The 21,245-nt window shown below is 42.4% G+C and overlaps 1 protein-coding gene across 3 annotated transcripts; it reads left to right on the forward strand.

The window, feature by feature from the left end:
- The first annotated feature begins 519 nt into the window (after nucleotides 1-519).
- Nucleotides 520-11,533, forward strand: LOC147623247 (uncharacterized). Of its 3 annotated transcripts, XM_086821339.1 has the most exons (11): nucleotides 561-1,570; nucleotides 2,105-2,265; nucleotides 2,534-3,383; nucleotides 4,344-4,974; nucleotides 5,149-5,308; nucleotides 5,434-5,511; nucleotides 5,616-5,796; nucleotides 5,890-5,985; nucleotides 6,072-6,138; nucleotides 9,944-10,106; nucleotides 10,347-11,533. In XM_086821339.1, the coding sequence occupies exons 1-11, from the start codon at nucleotides 1,523-1,525 to the stop codon at nucleotides 11,224-11,226; spliced, it is 3,315 nt and encodes a 1,104-aa protein (XP_086677465.1). In that variant the 5' UTR covers nucleotides 561-1,522; the 3' UTR covers nucleotides 11,227-11,533. The 3 variants fall into 3 exon arrangements, with proteins under 3 accessions (XP_086677464.1, XP_086677467.1, XP_086677465.1); XM_086821338.1 differs by having other exon boundaries at nucleotides 520-1,570; nucleotides 4,344-5,308; XM_086821341.1 differs by having other exon boundaries at nucleotides 520-1,570; nucleotides 4,344-5,308; nucleotides 6,076-6,138; nucleotides 10,347-10,483.
- The last annotated feature ends 9,712 nt before the right edge of the window (nucleotides 11,534-21,245 follow it).

Here is a 21,245-nt window from a genome sequence, read left to right on the forward strand (position 1 = left end):
ATTGCACCACCTCTTATGGGATGAGGGGGACAAGTGAGTATTGAACTTGCGACCTTGGCTTTCGGAGCTCATGGGACTGAGTGCTATCATTGTCTACGGTGTAAGCTGCATTGGTGTCAAAACTTACATTTTTTTTTTGTTTGGTGGTGGCAATCGTAGGAACAAGTGCTAGGGGTGTTGATGGTGTTAGTGCAACACTCGTGCCACGTGGGATGCAGGGCTATAAAAGTGATTGTAATGTTAGTAACTTTTTTGCCCCAATTGATCAGGTTCTTATTATTTTTACTATGTATCACATTTAAGAGGTCGTTCACAAGCAAGAAGGACTGTGGAGTGACTATTGAACATGCCACCTTGGCTTCTGGAGCTTGTGAGACTGAGTGCTAGCATTGCTTCTGGATGGTTTTTTTTGGTAGGAACGAGTGCTAGGGCTGATGGTGTTAGCGAAGCGCTCGTGCCACGTGGGACACAGGGCTATATATAAAATGTTAGTGACCCTTCTACGTATCACATTTAAGAGGCCGCTCACACGCAAGACGGACGAGTAAGGGGCCTGCTGTGCTTCTTCCCGCGCCTTTTGCTTCGTATTCTCTGCAACACACACTCACGCTCATCCTCATTGTCATCTCTCTGTTCTCTCTTTGCCTCTCCAAACCAAAGCTTCTCCATAGCCAGACGTCAGGCTTTCTTCTTCATCACCGTCGCCAGAGATCGCCTTCCAACAATTCTTCGCCTGGCTTTTCTCTGCTCGATCTTCACACGCTTTCGAGACGCCGTTTTGACCCCCCCTTCTTCGCCGAGCCCTTTCCCGCAGTTTCCTCTCGTCCGACCTGTGCCATATCCACGGGAGCTCTCCCATTGGCCATCATATCCAGGTCGGTTTTAAGTGTTCCGCAGCTCTCTCCTTCTTGATCGTTCCCTTTTCTTTGCATCTCCGCACGCTCTCAGCTTCAGGAAAGAGATCTCTGCGCACGAAAGCATACATTTTCAGTTTGAAACCCTAATTTCTCCTGCCAAACTCTGTCAGTTGAGTGGATTTTTGCTGCAATCGCTCTCTACAAATATCTACGCACCAATCGGTAACTGCAAACAAGGGTTTTTTTTTGGCATCGTGAAAGGCTTTCACGGCCATTGTGCGTTGCAGAAACCCTACACGCATACCCGTACAAAAAGCACAGGTAGACGTCTTCAGCTCCCGCACGTACATATCGCTTGGTACGTTTGAGACACATCGGGCTTTCGTAAAGGAAACGTTTGTGAACGGCAACACATTCGAAGGGCTCTCCAAATGTTTTTCCCAAGCTGCAGACCCAACTAGGATTTGCGAACAACAGATCTAAGGTTTATGAGCTACAGGCCTAGGGTTTCTGAGCTACAAATGGCCTTTAAGCAGCTACATTGGTTCTAGCGTTTCATCATCGTAAAATTCTTCAGGGTTGTGTCAGAATTCTCGCAAAACATGAACAGAATCTTAATAGCAAAACGCTGCTTCATTCACACATTGTAGCAGTGATACAAGACTATGGATTCACCCGAAAGAAACCTAACAATCTCAGCTGCCGAGGTTCAGGTGCTTTTTTATTTTCCTCCCATGTCTAAGCTTTTAGTCCTATTCCAGGCTTGTTTAGTGGGTGGAACTGTTCATTGACTGACTCATTTTATGTTGATAATGTATGAACCGGTGCCGGTTTTCATTCACCTTCCGGATCTTTCATACACTCTGCTACATACGTCTGCTTGTATTTTCATGTCATTCCTGTATGCCTCATGTGTTGTTTCCGTTTTACAGCCTCTTCTATCTTAATTTTACATTCTGGACCTACTTTTCCTTCCCCTTAGGGTCTTTACAGACAGATCCCCTGCCTGTCTGATGGGCAAGGGGTAGATTCCCTGGCTACAAGGCATGGGCGGGTGGGATCTCGGCTTTTCATGGGTGGGCTGTGCAGATCCTTAGCTTCCATGTTAAAGATGTTGACCCAGTTTATTTCATGAACAAAAATGCTGAAGTGTTCAGGATGGAAGAGCAAACCAAGGGGTGTACTTTGCTTGCAGACAATTCCGCCAAGCTTGTTTGAATCTGATGCAACTTCTTGTCTTTCTGCAGGGATCACCTCTTTTCAACTTTCTGTGTAGTCTGTCTCCTATCAAGCCCGTGAAGTCTGTGCATGTGGCACAAACATTTTCTGAGATCAGTTTCCCTCCTCCTCCTGCCGTATTTGTCTCTCCTAGAGTGGATGCACAGAAGGATTCCAGCTCCGTCCAAAGGTGAATGTAGTTGAATAATTCAAGTGGGCTAGCCTGTCTGTCACTTGTATTGTTCTCAGATGTGAGCGTAATATGTTGAAAAGACGCACGAATTCGACTTGGGCTCTGCAAATTTTCTGTATTATTGTCAAGTTGTGCATTGTTGTGATGACTTTACTTTCATGTAAGTAATGCATTGGGGAATGGGCACATTGTGAGTTCTGACAGACTGATTTACAAGATCTTCTGGTTTGTTACTATTAAACTTTAAGTAGCTGTTTTACTGCAGGAATCAGTCTAAAAGCAAAGTTGAAGTTGTACAAACTGGGCTGGCAGGAACAAGTCAGGTGAATGCACAGACTGAAGGCAAGCGTGTATTTCTAAACTCGGCTTACAGGGGTCAAAGGTTTGGAACTGTTAGAAGGAATGTTAAAGCACAAAAGGATCAGTCCTTTGCTTCTCCTTGCAGTAGTCCTTCTAAATTGGTTGAAGAATATCTTGCTGAGCCTGTGGAAGATGAACCGAACCTGGAGAGCTCCCCAAGGATGCCACAGAATCTGAGCACCTGTGAAGCAAAAGCCAACAGTCATGAGTCTGATTACAAGGATGTGGAGGGGGTAGAAAATTTGATGGGGTGCAGCTTTGCTGCCAAACAAGAGGTTGTTGATTCAGCTCCTATGTCAAAGCTCTCAGAGGCTGGTGGATCTGACGAGGGAGAGGCTGGCTTGATGCAGAAGAGAAGGTACAATTTTCCAGATACACAAGGACTGGACCCATCTTCCACACTCCACCTGACTTCTCAAAGAAGTAAAGATGACAAGAAAGTTTTGGACTTTGATCAAGAAGCCTCTGAATTTGAATTTCTGATGTCAGAAGAGGCTGACAAATTACGTCCACATGCTTGCCTGGATGACTGGAATGGTCAGGCATCGTCCACCCTGTTTGAACTGTCTGTTGAGCAAGTGGAGGGTTATATAGCTTCACTGAGAGAAGTTGAAAACAAGGAGGAACAAGAGACAGTAGTGGGCTTATCAACTGAATTGGCAGCAAATTCTGCAGCAGATAGGAGTCCAGTGATTGACAATTTGGAGGTTGAACCAGAGGGCAAGGGTGATGATCAAGGATCAGTTGCCTGCAGGGTAAGCCAGAAAAAACTATGTGATTTGTTCACTAAAACTGATGCCAGACAGCCAGCTTGTGGCTCATTGTTTGAAGAAGCCGCACTGGTACCTTGAATGACATTCTCTTGCTAGCTTTCCTCTTTTTATTTGACTGGCTTGGTTTGTAAAGACTCCATAAGCACTATAGCCTGCTTAGTTTCTCTTCTCTTGTTTGTTCAAATTACTAACAGGCACACTGTAAACAAAGTGCTTCTAACAGTCCTTTTCCAGGGCACATTTAATGGCCACCTGCATGCCCAAATCAACCTTTCTTTTTCTAAGGATACCAATATTACAAGTCTTTCCTTGTTGCAAACTTCAAAGGCCATCAGCACATCTCCTATTTTCCTTAGTCCAAGTAAAAGCATATAACCATGATTTTGATACATCTGAGGTCCGCTTGCTTAGGTTTGAGTATGAGTAGATGGGGTTAGTCTACCAAAAGTATGCAAATAAATATGGGCAATGCCACATATTTGAAACAATAGCACTCCTGAGTAGCTGAGATCTCTTGGCAATTGGGAATCCTTCTTACAAGGCTTTTGCTGCTGTAGATCCCCGATCTAGGCATGAAAAGGAGAGAAAAAACTTCACCTTTGTCTACGAATGTAGCATAACACGTAAGCTAGGAGGGCTTGAAGAGGAGAAGAGGGAAAACTTCATCTTTGTCTACAAATGTAGCATGACACCAAAGCTAAGAGGGTTTGTTTGGCCTAAGAAGCCTTTTTACTGCTATGTTAGGCAGTAAAGCTGCACTAGCATTTCCCACCAGGAAGATAATACTACATCTTCGTGATGTGGCTTTTCTTGGTGTTGACAGCATGGGTCAGAGAATGGTTTGCTTTCTGTGTTTAATTGCGTGTGTGTATGGCATTGTATGGTTTTGACAGCTGTCACTAATTGGTGAGTTCATGAATGTATGGATCTGTATGTGCTCAGGCTAATGTACCACTTCAACGAGGAGTTCGAAGGCGCTGTCTGGACTTTGAGGTTTCAGAGGGTCACGTGACAAGCAAGACTGGCATTTTGTCACCGAGATCAATGCATGCAAACTCAAGCATCAGGTCTCAAGATGTATCTTCGTGTGATGTAGAATCAAACGAGTCACTTTTGGTGCTAAGAGAACGTGCCTCAGCAACATCTGGTGCAACAAACAGTGAATCGATTCAAGGGTTGGATGCTTGTACACAAGTCTGTTCAAGAGAAGATGGAACAGCCAACACCAAGGTTACATGTGCACCCTCTTCAGATTTGAGGCTTTCACGCTGCTCGTCACTGAAAGACACTGAGATAACAGCAGCAAAGTTTGACAACCAGCTTCCTTGTGGTACTACACGGCATTCTGCTGGAACTTCTCCTGTCCCTGCTGGCATGCCATCTGGTATAGGTTTACATCTCAATAGCCTTACTGGTAGCACGCCATTTATACAAACACGGGAAATTGATGGGTCTGGTGGCTCAAGTGCATTGCTGAAACCTGCAAATGCTTTCCCAAGGGTCACACCTCCCTCTAGATTGCAAGGAAGTCCAGCAGAGAGAACCCAAAACTGTTTTCCACGTAGGAACACTGGTAAACATTCATATAAACATTCATATGCTGGATCAACAGCCAGCTTTAGACATAATTTAGTTGCTTCCCTTGTTGAGAAATCAAGGGTGGATGATTATGAGGTGCAATCTGAATATTCTGACCAAGTCATTAACTCCTCAAAATCCACTACTTGTGTTCGTTCCATCACTTCAGGGATTCGTCAGGTGGAAGAGAATGTGCCCTTGAGTGGACTTGAAAAGAGGCCAAGTCCTCTTGGTCGGAAGAGGGTGTTACTGCCGGATTTGCCTCGCCAGCGGGATTTGGAAGGGCTAGAAGAGTCCAGTCAAAGCCCCCATAGCCCAAAAAAGAAAAGGTATTCAATCCTTGGTGTTTTGCTGTCCATAGAAGGCTAGGATTCACCTGTAGTTCATCTGCATTGTTAGTGGTTATTTACATGTACTGTGCCATTTCCTGAGAGGCTGCTGATATGCACTGCAGAAGGTCATCTTCGACAGCAGAAAAATCTGGAGATGGTTGCAAACGTTGTAACTGTAAAAAGTCTAAGTGCCTGAAGCTGTCAGTACTGAGCTCTTGTTACTTCTGATGCGAACCAATTGTGACTATAGCTGGTTTTGTGAACAGACTTTTGACTTACTTTCTACCTTTTACTGGCATTGCAGTTACTGTGAATGCTTTGCTGCCGGAGTCTACTGTGTGGATTCCTGTTCTTGCCATGACTGCTTCAACAAGCCAGAGTCTGAAGAGATGGTCATGGAAACAAGGCAGCAAATTGAGTCTCGTAATCCACTTGCCTTCGCACCCAAAATCATACGAGCAGCTGAATCCTCTCCCAACAACAGGGTAATGGCTAGCTCTAAACTCTTGACACATAGCAGGGTTTCAATGACGTTTTACAGTGGGTCACTGAATGCCATGGTTGGCATTTGCTAGCAGGAAGATCGTCGTGATACTCCTGCTTCTGCAAGGCACAAGAGGGGCTGTAACTGCAAAAAGTCTCACTGCCTGAAGAAGTACTGCGAGTGTTATCAGGTTTTTTCTAACACTGCTAATAGAAATGCATTAACAAAGCTATATATGTATGTCGTCTAATGTTTTTAGCCTGCATCTATTCTCAGGCAGGCGTTGGCTGCTCAGATGGTTGTAGGTGTGAAAGCTGCAAGAATGCGTATGGAAGGAAAGAAGGTATAGGCTAGACTTTCAAGCTGAACTTGCATTCCGTACACCCACCTAACCGCAAGATACTTTCCGTACAAGACCGTACGTTCCGTACATGTACCAAACCATCCTTAAGGTTAAAAAAACATGCTGACTTGTCCTGTACGGTGTCCGTTACTGAACACCTCATTCTTGCTCCCAGCGCTCGATCCAGATCTGTGCTCCTGCCTCTTGGAATCTGCAGTCTTGCTGCTTTGCACGCCTCCCTGCCAAGAATGTGCTCTGTCTATCTCAACTGTCTCCTATGCATAGTTGCATTCTATAAGATCTGTACAATACTCTATTGTATGTCCCATTCAGGTTTTTGAAAAGGCCCATAACGTGTTTTATCTTCTTTATTAAGGTACCTTATCTTCTCGTATGTTTGTATTGTCACCCCAATCTCTCTCTCTCTCTCTCTCTCTCTCCCCCCCCCCAAATTTCCCTCTTAATGTCCCAATTTCCCCCAATGCCCCAATTTTTAAAATTTTCCCAATTTCCCCAGTGCCCAATTTTCCCAATGACCAATTTTTCCAATTTGATATGATTTCCCACAATGCCATATTTTCCCTAAATTTCCAATTCAAACTTTATTTTGTGTGCCACATGGCATTTGTATCCAGATTCATATTTTATGATCATCACTAGAGTGTGGTATAATGTGTTTCTTTGTACATGGATTGATAGAATGTACAGTGGAAGAAGGGAAAGTGGAAACACAGGAGAGAGTGAGAGAGAAAGATGGAGAGGAAACACAGGTATAGACCTGCTCTCAATATCATCAACCAAGTATACATGTCCCGAAGCAAGAGGGGAGAAGACCTCGTATGTGAGGGACTGCAGCAAATAATGCTAAGCAAGCAGTGAAGAAAGCTATATATATACCCATATGAAGGCAACCGACTAGCATCCACACGACTGGGTAAATGTCCACGACTAGGATAAATATCCAAGGCACCATAAAATGGAGAATAACATGGGAAAACATATGTGAGGGGTGACCAGCCCCTCTAGCTAACATGGTCAGCCCTAGAGGCTGAAATAAGACACCAAACAGGAAGCCGGCAAGAAGGGGATGATGTCTAACAACCCCTCTCAGCACCGGATGCTGAGTGAACTCCAAGAAGCCAGAGACGCTATCCTCAATCAAAGATGAAAGGCTGTAGAAACAGGTACCAAGAAAGCTCCACAAGCAATCTCCTTAGCAACTTAGCTACAAAAGCAACAGAACAAGCTGCTAGGTACACCGCTCCTCTGGAAGAAAACAACCATGTAGGCTGCGACGTGCTGCTCCAAATAATGGTTCCAAACCCAAGTGTAAGAACACTCCCCAAAGTTGAATGTTGTGTGTCCAGCCTGGAGAAGGTATGAAATACCTCAACCAACCAAGATCAGATCCTGTAGATAATCAATCCTAGGAGAAGCAAACTGCTCCTCACTGGAACCCTCAAAAGAAATATAGTTATCTGCTCCAACTCTGTACCAAGAGTAGCCAAATGCTGCACAAAAGCATCCTCTGAAAAGGTCAGCATCGCAAGATGTAAAGACTCTGTAGAAAAGATGGGGTCCATCAGCTCAAACTCCGTCCAATGTTGTACATAAGTACACGCCACTGAGGTGGGCATTGCAAGATGAAAGGACTCCACATCCCCCTTTGAAAATTGATGTCGTCAGACTGGTACAAGCCCAACCTGATTTTGATCCAAATCTGAGAAACTCTGGAAGTACCACTGTGCCCCAGGCATGGTTATCAACCACAAATCCAAAACATTCCATTGGGTCCAAAAAACCATCCTTCAAAACAACAAACCTGCAGAACTGGCAGGGGGAGGGGCATCCTCAGAAGCATCACAAAGAGAGCCAGAGATAGACTCCTCACAATGAGGAAGGGAAGCAAGAATATAAACTGCAGTGGTAACAAAGTCCTCAAAAGCATCATTGAGAGCAGCAGACTGTTCCATAAGTAGAATCAGATCCCAAGAATCAGCAACAAAGAAATGATCCATGTGAGAGGATCACACCTCACAGGCAAAACACCCTTCTTGTTCTGCAAACATTGCAAAGAACACAGGCTCGGACAAAATAAACTCTGCTCAGGATCTCTGAAAAGATCACAACTCTCCTCCAAAATCTGTAAACTCCTATCACAGAAGAAAGTCTCCACAGATATAAAACAGCTCCCAGAACTGATCCTCAAGTGAAGTAGCTGGAGATAGGCCCCCTCCGAGTGTAGAAAACTCCTGTGGGAAGCAAAACGCAGCCAAAACACTGCTATCCAGCAAAAAACAGCACTCTACCGCCAATAGAAGGCAAGGAACATGAAGAAACTGGGAAACCGTGTAGGCTAGGAACAAAACGCAAGTATAGATGCTCCAAAATCAGTAAACGCTGACTTAAATCAGAAATTCAATATCCTCCTCAAGTACCAAACTGCCTCCAAAGCCACAATCCAAACAAAAAACCCCCTCTGTAAGTGATCTGTGTCCACTGGAGAAGAAAACGCAGCCAAACAAGGGCTACAAACTTGAAAATTCAGGCCAACCAGTGTCTACACCTCCTATGAGGAAAAACACTGAAGAGAAGCTTCGGGTCCAACAGATGAAGCCCAGAGAAAGGGCTGAATCTGGAAACGCAGAAGAAATAGGTACACCCAAGCCTCAAATCAGCAAATCGGCATCAGAAAACCTGTAGGAGAAAAAACGCAGCATGTAGGCTGCTGCTATCCTGCAGAATAGGCGGCCAGCACTACAGGGGGGGTAGATGCTGCTGAATACTGAAGACTTTCTGCAAAACTGTTGTAGACAACCACCTGTATTAAAATGCAGCACTTCAAGGTGCTGCTGCCCTGAAAACAGAGCAACCGACAGGTGAAGAAGGGATCTCAGGGGTCAAACCTGTAAAGGATGACCTCGGGCTGCAATGGAGAAGCGCCTGGAAGAGGCAGGCGACCAGCAGCAAAGCTGAGAAAAAAAACGCAAGATTTGTCCACCTTGCTGAAAACGCAAAAACACAGAGGAGGGAGCATCCAACACTGAAGATCACCGGCGCTTTGATACCATGATAGAATGTACAGCGGAAGAAGGAAAGTGGAAACAGAGGAGAGAGTGAGAGAGAGATGGAGAGGAAACACAGGTATAGACCTACTCTCAATATCATCAACCAAGTATACATGTCCCGAGCAAGAGGGGATAAGACCTCGTCTGTGAGGGACTGTAGCAAGCGAGCAGTGAAGAATGAGGGAGGCAAGCCAGCTATATATACATGCCCATATGAAGGCAACCGACTAGCATCCACATGACTGGGTAAATGTCCACGACTAGGATACATATCCAAGGCACCATAAAATGGGGAATAATATGGGAAAACATATGTGGGGTGACCAGCCCCTATAGCTAACATGGTCAGCCCTAGAGGCTAAAATAGGACACCAAACAGGAAGCTAGCAAGAAGGGGATGATGTCTAACAGGATGATGGCAATTTATGTTATTTTGTTAATCATGTTTTATATTTTTCTGTTATCTTGAAAAAAAGGTGAATGTACCTAAAGTACTTATCCTGATGAGTACTTTGCGTACTTGAACCGCAGAGTACCTCATGTATGCAACCACCTTGACTTCTAATCCCAATCATATGGGAAACTGTGCCTACTATTGGATGTTGATGACATGGGGCGAAATGTTGCAGGAGGTGGTCTAGGTTTTGCATGATGAGAGGGGGAAGAGAGAGGGAGACTGCTTGTAATAATTCATCACCCAAGCTGCTGGGAAATCTGATCTTTATTGTTTCTTGCAGGTGCTGAAGATTTTGAAGAGAAAGATCTTCAAGTGGATGCAGTGGATAAAGAGACGGCAGAGGAGCACATCGATACATCAGATTTTTGCAATGAACTTACCCATGGATCTCAGCAGCAAAACAATGACCTGTCTCCCATAACGCCCTCTTTCCAATATGCAGGGTACAGTTTTCTTTTCAGTGCTCTTGAGATAAGATTGCTTTCTACATGGGCTCTGTTTACTGATACTTCTACACCTAAATCTTAGAGGCAAATATGTCTTTGCCATTTTGTACTAATATCTGCCACCTTTTCCTTCCTCATATCTCAGGAAGCTTTTTTATCCTTGGGAAGGTTGCAAGGATAAGAGTGGTTTCTCATTGGATTTCTCGTCTTATTAGTGATGGTTCTGGCTTTTGGCAGGCAGAATAGGATCACAACCAAGTCAAGATCTTCTAGCAAAAGGCGTTTCTCTTCAGAGGAGCTACACTCTCCAACTTTCTCGCTCTCTTCTGTGAAGCTTTCTAGATCACCTTCTAGGCTTCTCAGATCATGCAAGGGAGCACAGAACAGTCCCCCAGGTGCTTCAACAGGGATGCCACTGCCAAAGGTGGGGAGCTCCCCAGTTACTACTCCAAGAATACTGAGGATTGGCCAGTTCTCACCACGTTGGGATGGGCTGGGTGATATCTGTACTCTTACTCCTCTGCCTCAAGCTCCTGCTAGACCAACTCCGGCGTCAGCATCTGTGCTTGATGGGGCTGACTCCTCTCCATCTATCAACAGGCAGCATCGCAACAAACTTTCAAGCTCTAGCACTGGTTCTGTGAGAAACAGCTCTAAGTTTACCCGTCTCACATCTCCTATGTCTCAGCATCACTCTTCCCAGTCCTCTGTCCTATGCCAGACACCAGCCAATGTGCAAGGTACCCCTGTGACTCCAATGTTTGCTTCACCAGCACGTGCCATGGATGACAAGTCTTCCTATGAGGAATCAGAGGTTTTTGTCCATCAGTTTGTGGGGTCTGTGGAGGATGATGGTGCACCTGAGTTTTTGAAAGATCCGGATCCCGGCTGCTCCCCAGTATGCCTATTGAATTCAAGCTCACCAAAACATAAGAGGGTTTCTCCTCCTCACCACCACCATGCCTCGAGAGAAGCATCGCATAGAGGGATTCAATCTCCTTGCGTGAGGAGTGGTCGAAAATTCATTCTGCAGTCGATCCCGTCAGTGCCACTCACTCCCTCTCCTGCTGTTCTTGAGCAACCCAATGGGAGTGGAAACTTTAAGGCTGAAACCTAAGTTTTTAAAACCTGGTTAGCATGCCAGACAGGATGTTTGCAGTGAAATTACCCTTAAAACTTCATGCAACATGTGTGGGTTTGGCCGACAGCTCTATGGTATAACCTGATGTCCTCGTTGCCTTGCTTTTGTTGGGTTTACCAAAATTGTTAGCTTACAGTCAACTTTGGAAAAGTCAGAAGGATAGCAAGTACTAATGCTACAAACATGAGCTATACAAGAGCTTAGAAGTAGATTGCCATGAATAAAGGAGGTGATATTGCCATGGGAACAAATACATTCACAGTAACGATTAACATCTTCTCAACTAAGTGTAGCCTTAATTTGTAGCCTGTCATGCATTACACTGGTTTCTTGAACCATTTTGCATGTGGGATTTTGTGAGGTTTACAGGAGAGTGCGTGTCCCAGTTAATAAATAACTCAAGCTTGACTAATGCAAGTCCATTATCAACTGTTGGGCTAAGTATGCTTGACTAATATAAGTCCATTACCAACCGTTTGGCGAAGTAAAGATGTGTGGAAGCTGTGGACTTGATGGGGAAGGCCATCTTTTTGAGAGCATGCTGATCTTAGTACACTTGTGATAACAATAGGGGACTCAATGTTATTGAGTTTGTCCTGCTAATGCTGGAAATAAAAAGAGGCAATGGTGGGTGTGGTTTTTTGTCTATCTGAATAATACAGGGATAAGAGGCAAAAATTGTAGAGTTGAAAAACAAAAGAACTGGAGATAACTCATAGTTCTCATTGTGCTGCTACACACTAAAGATGACAAGTTTGGTGGGGAATTTGCATGGGCTGGTGAGTAGCTGAAAAGTGTCTCACATCATTGAATGTCTCTCCCTTTAATTTGAAAAAGTTATAAGTGTCTCAAAGAGTTTATAAGCTCCAGCAGTTCTCAAAAATATGGGAGTGCATGGACTAAATGTATGGGCTTGAAAACGTATCCAATTTCCAGGCAAGTCAAATTATATGCCAAACAAAATCTCAAAGAAGGAAACCAGTTCGTTTACCTTTCTAAACAGTGTAAACTTGGGGTAAGTGAAACCATTGGAAAAAATTGAAAAGCAATGTAACCTTTTCACCTCTAAAAAAACAGATCCAACTTGTATTAAAGTGTAAGATGGATCTGATTGTGCCTTGCAAAACTAAGAAGAAGTCTTCATATCAAATCAACTAATGCACAGGCATACCAAGCATAGCGTAATGCATTTTTCAAAGTATGAGGAGAGAATTGATGATGTTCTCATAGGGGATCTTAGGAGTCCCTTGAGAGTCATCTTTGACAGTTGCCTTAACCTGTGCTCGTAAATGTTACTAGTGGGGTGTTGTTGTTATTGCAGTAGTCTGTCTCCCCTTGTACGCTCCTCCCATGTGGCAAAAATGAGATGGCTAGGGGCTGTACAAAAGCATTAAAAAAATACAAGTGTCATGACATAAGATCTGGGAAGTCACAACCATTGAGCCACTCTTGGACCCACCAAAAAGTCATGACTATTGAGCCAGATCAAGATATGGATGAATCGGATGCAAACCCTCTTATTGATATTAAAGTCAAATTCAATGATGAATTGAATTCAAAAATCACCATTGGTAAAAACTGCGGCCTTCACCAATCAAGAGAAGATCAACTTGATGAAAGCCATTCAGATACGCCATCTGAATTCCATTTTAGAATCCAAAAAAAGCAAGTGAACCAAGGAGTTAAATTTTCATCTCACAATATAATATATATCCATGTGCTTGTTCCTAATATATTAATCTTTGATCTACAAGTATCTTCAAGGTGTGAGAGATCCATACTGTGCAAAGATTTACAAGACAAACATGTCATCCTAATTGGCACAAGTCGTGTGGATTTTGGGGTGGCTCTTTGCTTGCCCCGACTTGGCTTCCTATTGAGGCTTTCCAGTGGATGTTGAGGGGCATTGCCAATCTACAAAAAGTTGCGGATCAACCATTGAATGTGACTAATGTAGGCCTGTGACAAGGCCCTGCAAGAAGTAATATACCACATGGTGACAAGAACCTGGTTCGCCACCACCACTTGACCGACTGAGGAAAGCCTTGTGAGACAGGACGCTTGCTCGAGCCAAGGTGGCTTAGTGATCATACAGCCGCACCATAGAGGCGGCCTGAGCATCATTGACCTTGCCATTCAGAGTTGTGTCCTATTGGGCAACAAGCTGAGGGCAAGCTGATTGTTAGAAGACTTTTTCCAAGTGACGATGAGCCATGGAAGGATTTCCGCCTGGTTAGGATATATGCCCGCACACTGACTGAGTCTAAGGGGCCCTTGGCCATAGAGCACTAGATGGATCTTCATGGAGATGCAGGCCCATGGCTTCAGCCCACAGCTTTTGAGGACAAATTTGCAGCCAGTCTATTACGAGCTTGGGATCACCTCAAGCTGGCCCTCGAGCAGTGTGTTCCGGTAGCCCTTAAGCAGTCTGTTCAAGTAGCCTCTAAGGAACATCTCCAACAACCCTTGATTTGGAACCCATTGTTCCGTTTACCTAGTGGTGACATGCTAGGGTCTGGGACTAACTTGGCATACCTAGTCAGAGACCATAAGATTCCTTGCTCAACACTCAAAAGAGTGTGTCGTTCCTTTAATAACTTTCTCATTGATACAGAAATGAGCATGAAGATTCGATGGGTGAATGCTGTGGCAAGGGCAAGAATGCTGAGGATAAGATTTTCTGAATCTTGTTTGCAGGAGCCTAATTAAATCGGACGCCCCTGCCTTACTGTAAAAAACTGTAGCCTAAACCCTCCCCTTCGGCATTCCCATCTCCCTCTACTCTCTGCGTCGCATGCGTGACTGTGCAGCTACCCTGGTGCCCAAATCTCGCTATGCTTTCTACCTCCTACTGCAGTTGCAATGGCCCGTGCTAGAGAAGGACACCGTATGCGATTGCACCCACCCTCTCTTAACACCATTCTGAACCCCTCCTCCTCTTTGCTAAATGCCTTTGCCAACCAGGTCCTGTGTGGCAGAGGGGATCCGCTTCTCTGAGAGAGGCATAGAGTTGTGCATACAGAGAGACAGCTAGAGATATTGAGAGAGGGGCTATACTCCTTCGTCTTGCAGGCCCTGTGATGAGAGGGGGTCCGCGAGAGAGAGCTATGGAGATCCGCATTCGGGCAGAGAGAGAGAGAGAGATCAGACGATGCACAGACGATGCACAGTGGCAAATGTCACCCTTGCTAATGATTTAATGTTATATTGAAACTTTTCCTTTCCCATTTTTTGAATAATTATCTGTTCAATTCCTAAGGTTCATGTCCTTCATTAATTGATTCGATGAAAACGCAACACTTGGGAACCTTTAGACATAGACCTAGGCCTTGGCCTTCGTCCCCAAGCCCACTGACGAACAGCAATCAAAGCGCGTGCGCGACGACTGACCGGCACTGAGCAAACATGCCGCCCTCGCGATGAGTGAGAGCCTAGAGGTGAAGCAGGCAGCAACGAGACCAGCAGACAGAGTGAGGAGAGAGAAGAGAGCGAGAACATGCACCAGGCAGAGGTGAAAATACACTATCTGTGAGAGAGGTGAAAATATACACGGTGAGAGAGGCAGCCAAACGAAGAGTCTGGCAACGACCACCTTTCCTAACGTTTAAAAAAAATTAATTAATCAACCTTTCCTAAAGTTGTAACATTGTCACTAATTAATTAATGTGATTTCAAAATTTTGGTCCCATATTTTTGTGATTAGTTTTTTTCCTTAGTGCCCTTACTTTAGCACATCCTTTAGGCACATGGATCAAGGAATATGGAGGCCTTGTAGTTTAGAGCTATCAAGGAATGGAGAAATCATGTGGGTGGAGTTGACATGCCCACTTCAAATGCACCATCTATGGTAGTAGTGGGAAAAATGGACACAGATTAAAAGGAATTGTTCACTTGGTTTTATAGACCTAGAAAAGTCATTGTTTGTTATGGCTACAAGACACATAATGATGCCAAAATTTAACATTCATATACCAACATTAAATCAATGTAAGGTAGGACCAACAAATATAAGGTCTATAGTTCCACTCTCTTTGTGCCTATCCCTCTTCCTCGTTTCTCACTCATGCACTCCATTGCTATCGTCGAGTAGAAGCTTTCCCCTCTACTTCGACCCATGCACTCCCATGCTGTCGTCACGCCAAGTAGAAGCTTTCCCCTCTACTTCTTCGACCCTTGCCCACTCTAATTGAGAGGAAGGGATTAACATGCACGTTGTGTTGGAAGGTGAAAATACATGCACGTTGTGTTGAAAGGGATTAACATGCACATTGTGCTGGTAGTAAATACATCATTTAATCCTATGGCATGTAATTGGCCTCATATGACAAACGACTAAACTCATTATTTGGACCATGGTCTCCTTTCACTATCTGGACTATTGTGTTTAAAGCCTTGTATATAATACATCACACATCACGATACTACAACTATGTATTGTTGTGATATCAAATATTTATTGACTTTTTAAAAATCATCCTCATGAAGATGCGAGATGGGTTCCTGAAAAATATTTATATGCCTTCCTTGAGATCCTCCATTCTTTTCAACAAACCCGCAATTGAGGGCAATTGAAAACTCAAGCAAGAGGACAATTGAAAACTCAAGCTGAAAACTCAAGCAAGAGGGAATGCTATGAGAATGTATTTTAATCCCTCTTAAAAATATTATTCTACTCTCTTAGATAACTCGAGAACACTTTGATTATCTTTGTATCATTCCAAATTATGTTGATATTATGGGTGATGCCATTTTAAATATTAGTACATTTGGTGCACATTGACGTATACTTACGACTTCCTATGTTTGTTGTAGTCAGCTTATATGGCAGGGTGATTTCTAGATACTTACACCTGATGAACATGTGTGTAGTGATGGTTTATATGCCTATGGAATAATTATTTTTACCAAATTATTATTGGATATTTTATAGGTGAACATGTGTGTAGTGATGGTTTATATGCGTATGGAATAATTATTTTTACCAATTTATTATTGGATATTTTATAGGTGAAGAGGACTCAAAAGATTGGGGTGAAAGTGTGCCAGTTATTATTTTTGGAAGGCATATATGTAATTTTGGACAAGCTTTGTATTTATGTGCTAGCTTGTGTACATCCATTTATTTATTTCTCCAAGCTTAGACTTGAAGCATAGACTTGTTGAAAATATTTTTTTCTAAAGCTTAAAAGCTTTTCCCTAGCCCCACATAAATTAATATTTAAGAGCTCTCTATTTTGGGTAAAGAGAGAGGGTTGTGCAAGAAAAAGCACAAGTTCTGTATTTTTGGAGGCTATGGCCTATTTTGGCAATTTATTGCTCAAAATACTCATGTGTGGGGAATAGGCCACACATGTGAAGGGAAAGATTACACCCAATGTTGGTGTTGTACAAGAGCTAAGTAATTTCATCTATTTTTATGTGTTAATTTCTAAATCTTGGTTTACATTGAATTTATTTGCAATAGCTTAAGTCAAATGGTTGAATAATTATTTTGCTTGATATTTTATGAATCATTACATGATATATTTGGTACAAAATGTCATATCAAATATTTTGTGAATCATTACATAATATATCTGGTACAAAATTTCTTATAGCAAAGATTCAAGTGCATACTCAAGTGATGTTTAGAAATTTTCTCCACAGAGTACTATATTTTGCATACATAGGTATATGTACTTGCATATTATGTCGGGTAAAAATATTTCGTGTTACATGATGTATTTGGTACAAAATGTCTTATAGAAAAGACTTAAGTCTATAGATAATGTTTAGAATTTTTTGCCACATCAATCATAATACTACACTTTTCCAAGTGTCTATATATGATTGAAAAGCTTTTATAATATTTGAGAAATCATAACCTAAGGGTACTAGTTCACATGTACCCATCCACCGACAAAAAAGCTTCCATAATAATTGAGAAATCATAATCTAAGGGTAGCACCTCACATGTACCATCCAAGAAAAAAGCTAGTTTAGAACCACTAAAAATATGTTGGGTGTGGAGGGTTAATAAGCACACTACCTCATGATAATCATTGATTTTCTTTGAAAGCTACATCTCAAATAGTTTTTTCAACCAAGGCTTTGTGGGTGGACAAAGGGAATAAACAGTGATTCCATCTTATTGCAAATACTTTTGTGAGATTTATCAAGGTGTCACATAGTGATCTTTTAGATTATAGTAAATGAATTATGTACAATCTTTATAATAATCAAAATATTTAGCCATTTAGGGAAATGACTATCAGGGCGCAAGACGTATTTTACATAAGAGAAGTATGCATGATATGGTTACATATACGCTAAGCATGTCAATAATGTTTCTAACATAGATGAATACTTATTGTCGTGATAATCAAAGTAACATTTAGTATCATTGGCATGGGGTGTCCACAAGCATTGCCCATGTCCACCTTTGTCCTCTTATAGATTAAAGTAATATCTTTCTTGACCCTTGATCATATATGAGTTTACAATGGTCCAAGGAAGAGGTAAATATCCATTACAAATGTTTTATCACTAAATCCTTGTAGCAAGCAAATGATAGGCAACTAGGAGTATTGGATGAGTAGAAGAAGGTAGAAAACATTATGAGATCATGCAAGAATAGAACAAGTGTGTTAAACTTAAGTGTTGACTGCTAGAGCCAAATCACGTTTTAATACCTCCTTTTTGTGGCCTTCTAAAGATGGTGAAGTAGGTGCTAAAACAACACAAGATAAGTGCATGCGTCTCCTATTATTACCAAGCAATGAGATAAGTACATGTGGCTCCTACCATTTGAAGTTTAATAGATGGTGTGATGTCAAATGGGTTATAGCTTTGGCTAGGAAGTGCCATAATTTGTAGTATTTTTATCAATTTAGCATTGATGTAATCTGGTGGTCAAGGATAGTATCTAGAATAATCAAAACTTCTTCCTTATCCTTAATAAGAGGTGGATCCTTATACACAAGATGATTGGGAAGTGATCCTTTGAAAGGTTTAAGCAAACTAGCATGAAATGAATTATGAATATGCCAATGAGAAGGTAATTCTAATCTATAAGAAATAGCATTAATTTTATGAATCACTTGAAAAGGTCCATAAAATCTTGGGGTGAGCTTAATAGCTAGGAATTCCTCAAGACTCTTAAGTCTCTCAACACTCTTAAGTATGCATTTCTTAAGTCTCAAAAGTACATAATCTTCAAAATCAAAAGATATCGATTTATATTTGCAGTTTGCTTTCTTAACATATTGCTCGAGCATGTGTAATAGAGTGTCGTACCTCACTCAAAATGCAACTAAAATTGATAGTGAATTGGTCTCAATAGCTTTAATTTTTTGGGAAAGTCTTAGAGCCATAATAGGCAAAGGTTTTCCATACATGACCTTATTGTGGTGTAGAATAGGTCAAAATCTTCATTTTTCCTTATCTTCTCTTGTGTGGAGCGCTGATCCTTCTCTTGATTTTGAAGCGGTGGCCAACCACATGAGGTATTCATAAGTCTCATTCATTGTCATCAAGGTTCCTCATCATCTTCAAGTTCTCAAAGCTTTTCAAAGTGTGCTTATGAGCACTAATAGTGTTAATTAACACTAATGAAGCTTCTAATCCAGCAAAGGGGAGTTATTCCAAAGTGTTTTTAAACACTAAGAGTGTTATTTAAACACTAAGAGTGTTATTAAACACTAATGGTGAATCTAATCACCACTACAAGTGTCATTAGATGCTAGAAATGTGCTCTTAAGTACTAATCGTATTTTTTAAACACTAATGGTGATCTTAATCATCAAACAAAGTATTGCTTAACACTAACGTGGTCTTAACCATCAAAGGAGGAGGTCTTTAACACTAAGGAGGCTCTTCTTCATCAACATTGGAGGCCGGGCACACACCATAAGTGTCACACTATAAATCTTCATCGTCAACCCGCTTCTATGCTTACCTTGGCAAGCTTCCAAGGAGAAATGGTGCAACCATGAACCATTGTCTTCATCCCATAAGCGAAAGAGGTTGAAGATTTCTGGTTTTTCATCAACAAACTCAGTTTTTGAGTGGTTTAAAGTTGGGCACATACGCACTAATCTTTAATGTTGTTGTGTATCACCCTTGAGGCTCTTGTTTGTAAGAGGAATAGGCATGCCATAAGCCATATGCTCTCATTTCCCAAGCCCAAGGCATGTTATTCCGCTGCATATATAACATTTTCATCTTCTAAGATGAGTTGTAAGGTTGAGCATAGATCACTAAGTGCTCTACCTTGTTGTTTGTCATGATTTTAAACATCTCTTGGCATTGTCTTTGTAAGAGGCATTGGCAACATTATGAGCCATGCCCTCTCTTTCTTGAGCCAAGGATGATGTACCTTATTGGTTTGAGCATTTACCTCAACCACTTACTCACTCTCATTAAGCTTGTATCTTCAAACCCTAATGGGTATCATGTAACCAACATGCACAAAAGCTTTTGTTATAATTGTGGAGTAGACACTTCCCTTGACCAATCCATAAGGCAAGAGCTAAGACCCTCCCTTTCCCTTTCCCATATAAATCTACCTCATAACCATTACTCTAAGAAGGAAGGCCCTCATTGCCCATGGAGGAGGTATGGTATTCAAAGAAGCATCAAGCATGTTGAAGGAACATCCATGTGCAAACCATTTAAGCAAGGGTGGCAGCCTTGTTTTGATCATTGTGTGAGAATGGTCAAGGTGGAAAGCATGTGGAACAATGGCATGTATGTCTAAAGCATGTCAACTACAAGAGGTCAAGCAAGCACAAAGAGTGGGGTGCACCATCATTGAGGTGTACATCTTCATCGACATCAAATAAAGACTTAGATGGCATCATTGTATTAGCCTCTAAGGCTCTAGGAACATAGTTGTAAATCCTAGATAACCACACCACCATGACATCCTTGTATGCCTAATGTTATAAAGGTAACCTATGTCCAATACTACCTATTCCAATTCTTTCATAGTTGGTATTGAGGGAGGGTATTAAAAGACTAAGGTTATGTAGAAGGGGAAGAGAAGGGTGTGTGTGTGAAGGGACTTAAAGTCCACTAGCTCACCTATTTAAAGGTGAAGCTAGGAGGCATTTTGTATTGAGCAAGGCCAAGTTATACTCATAAGCAAGGCCAAGTTATACTCATAAGCAACTTAATAAGCAAGATAGTTTTCTTGTATTTTGTGAGTCCCTCACCTCCACACACTTGATCTAGCATGAGCACCACGTTTTCTTAATAGCTTGGTCATCATCTTCGGAGGGCAAAGAAAAGGAAATGTGGGAAGAAGCAATCACTAACCTAAGGAGCGATGTCCTCTTAATGTCTCTCTCCCCCCATTCCGCGGGCGGAATAGGGGAGATAGAATCTTGAAAGAAGGCAAGAGGCATCCCTAGCGTGCCGCCTTCTTCTAGATCGAGGAGGCAAGGGCCTTCCTCTCACCAAGGGTCTTCCTACTATTGATAGCCCTCCTCCCGTTCTTCTCACGGTCTGTCGGTCTTAAGCCCCGCGTCCATGAGCCCGCATACCTTCAGGCCTTTGTCATCATGCATAACTATATCTGCCTCGGTCTTAGCTTGTACATGTTCGTTGACATCGCATTTTGGGGAAAGTCTCTACGGAGATAATATGACATCTATTATCAGATGCATACTGACGATTGCTGAAGCGATGTCCCACCATTCAGACTCTCTTACTGTCTCTCTCCCCCTATTCCGCTGGCAGAATAGGGGAGATAGAAGCTTGAAAGAAAAACTCGAGGTAGTTGATGCCGAAGAGCTGGGGAAGAGATGAACCTGAGTGCGTGTATCTATTGAGACGTGAACGCAAAGAGAGGCGAGCCTCAAGGGTTTTAACCACTATGACATCGCGAGGCTTTTCAACGGCTACTTGCACCTTGGTGAAAAGAAAGTGGAGAGAGTGCACCACCCAAAGATAATTTGGCTCGAGTTAGATCGTCGATAGATGTTGAGATTGCAGGCGATGAAAAAGGCAGCTAC

Source organism: Cibotium barometz, chromosome 27, assembly GCF_041138505.1.
Source record: "Cibotium barometz isolate CiBa-2024 chromosome 27, ASM4113850v1, whole genome shotgun sequence".
NCBI lineage: Eukaryota > Viridiplantae > Streptophyta > Polypodiopsida > Cyatheales > Cibotiaceae > Cibotium > Cibotium barometz.

Bases quoted from the DNA above. Each gene is read 5' to 3' on its own strand.
- LOC147623247 (XM_086821338.1), top strand. From the start codon at position 1,523: ATGGATTCACCCGAAAGAAACCTAACAATCTCAGCTGCCGAGGTTCAG. The intron at 1,571-2,104 runs GTGCTTTTTTAT...GTCTTTCTGCAG, and splicing joins TCTCAGCTGCCGAGGTTCAG to GGATCACCTCTTTTCAACTT. The intron at 2,266-2,533 runs GTGAATGTAGTT...GTTTTACTGCAG, and splicing joins GATTCCAGCTCCGTCCAAAG to GAATCAGTCTAAAAGCAAAG.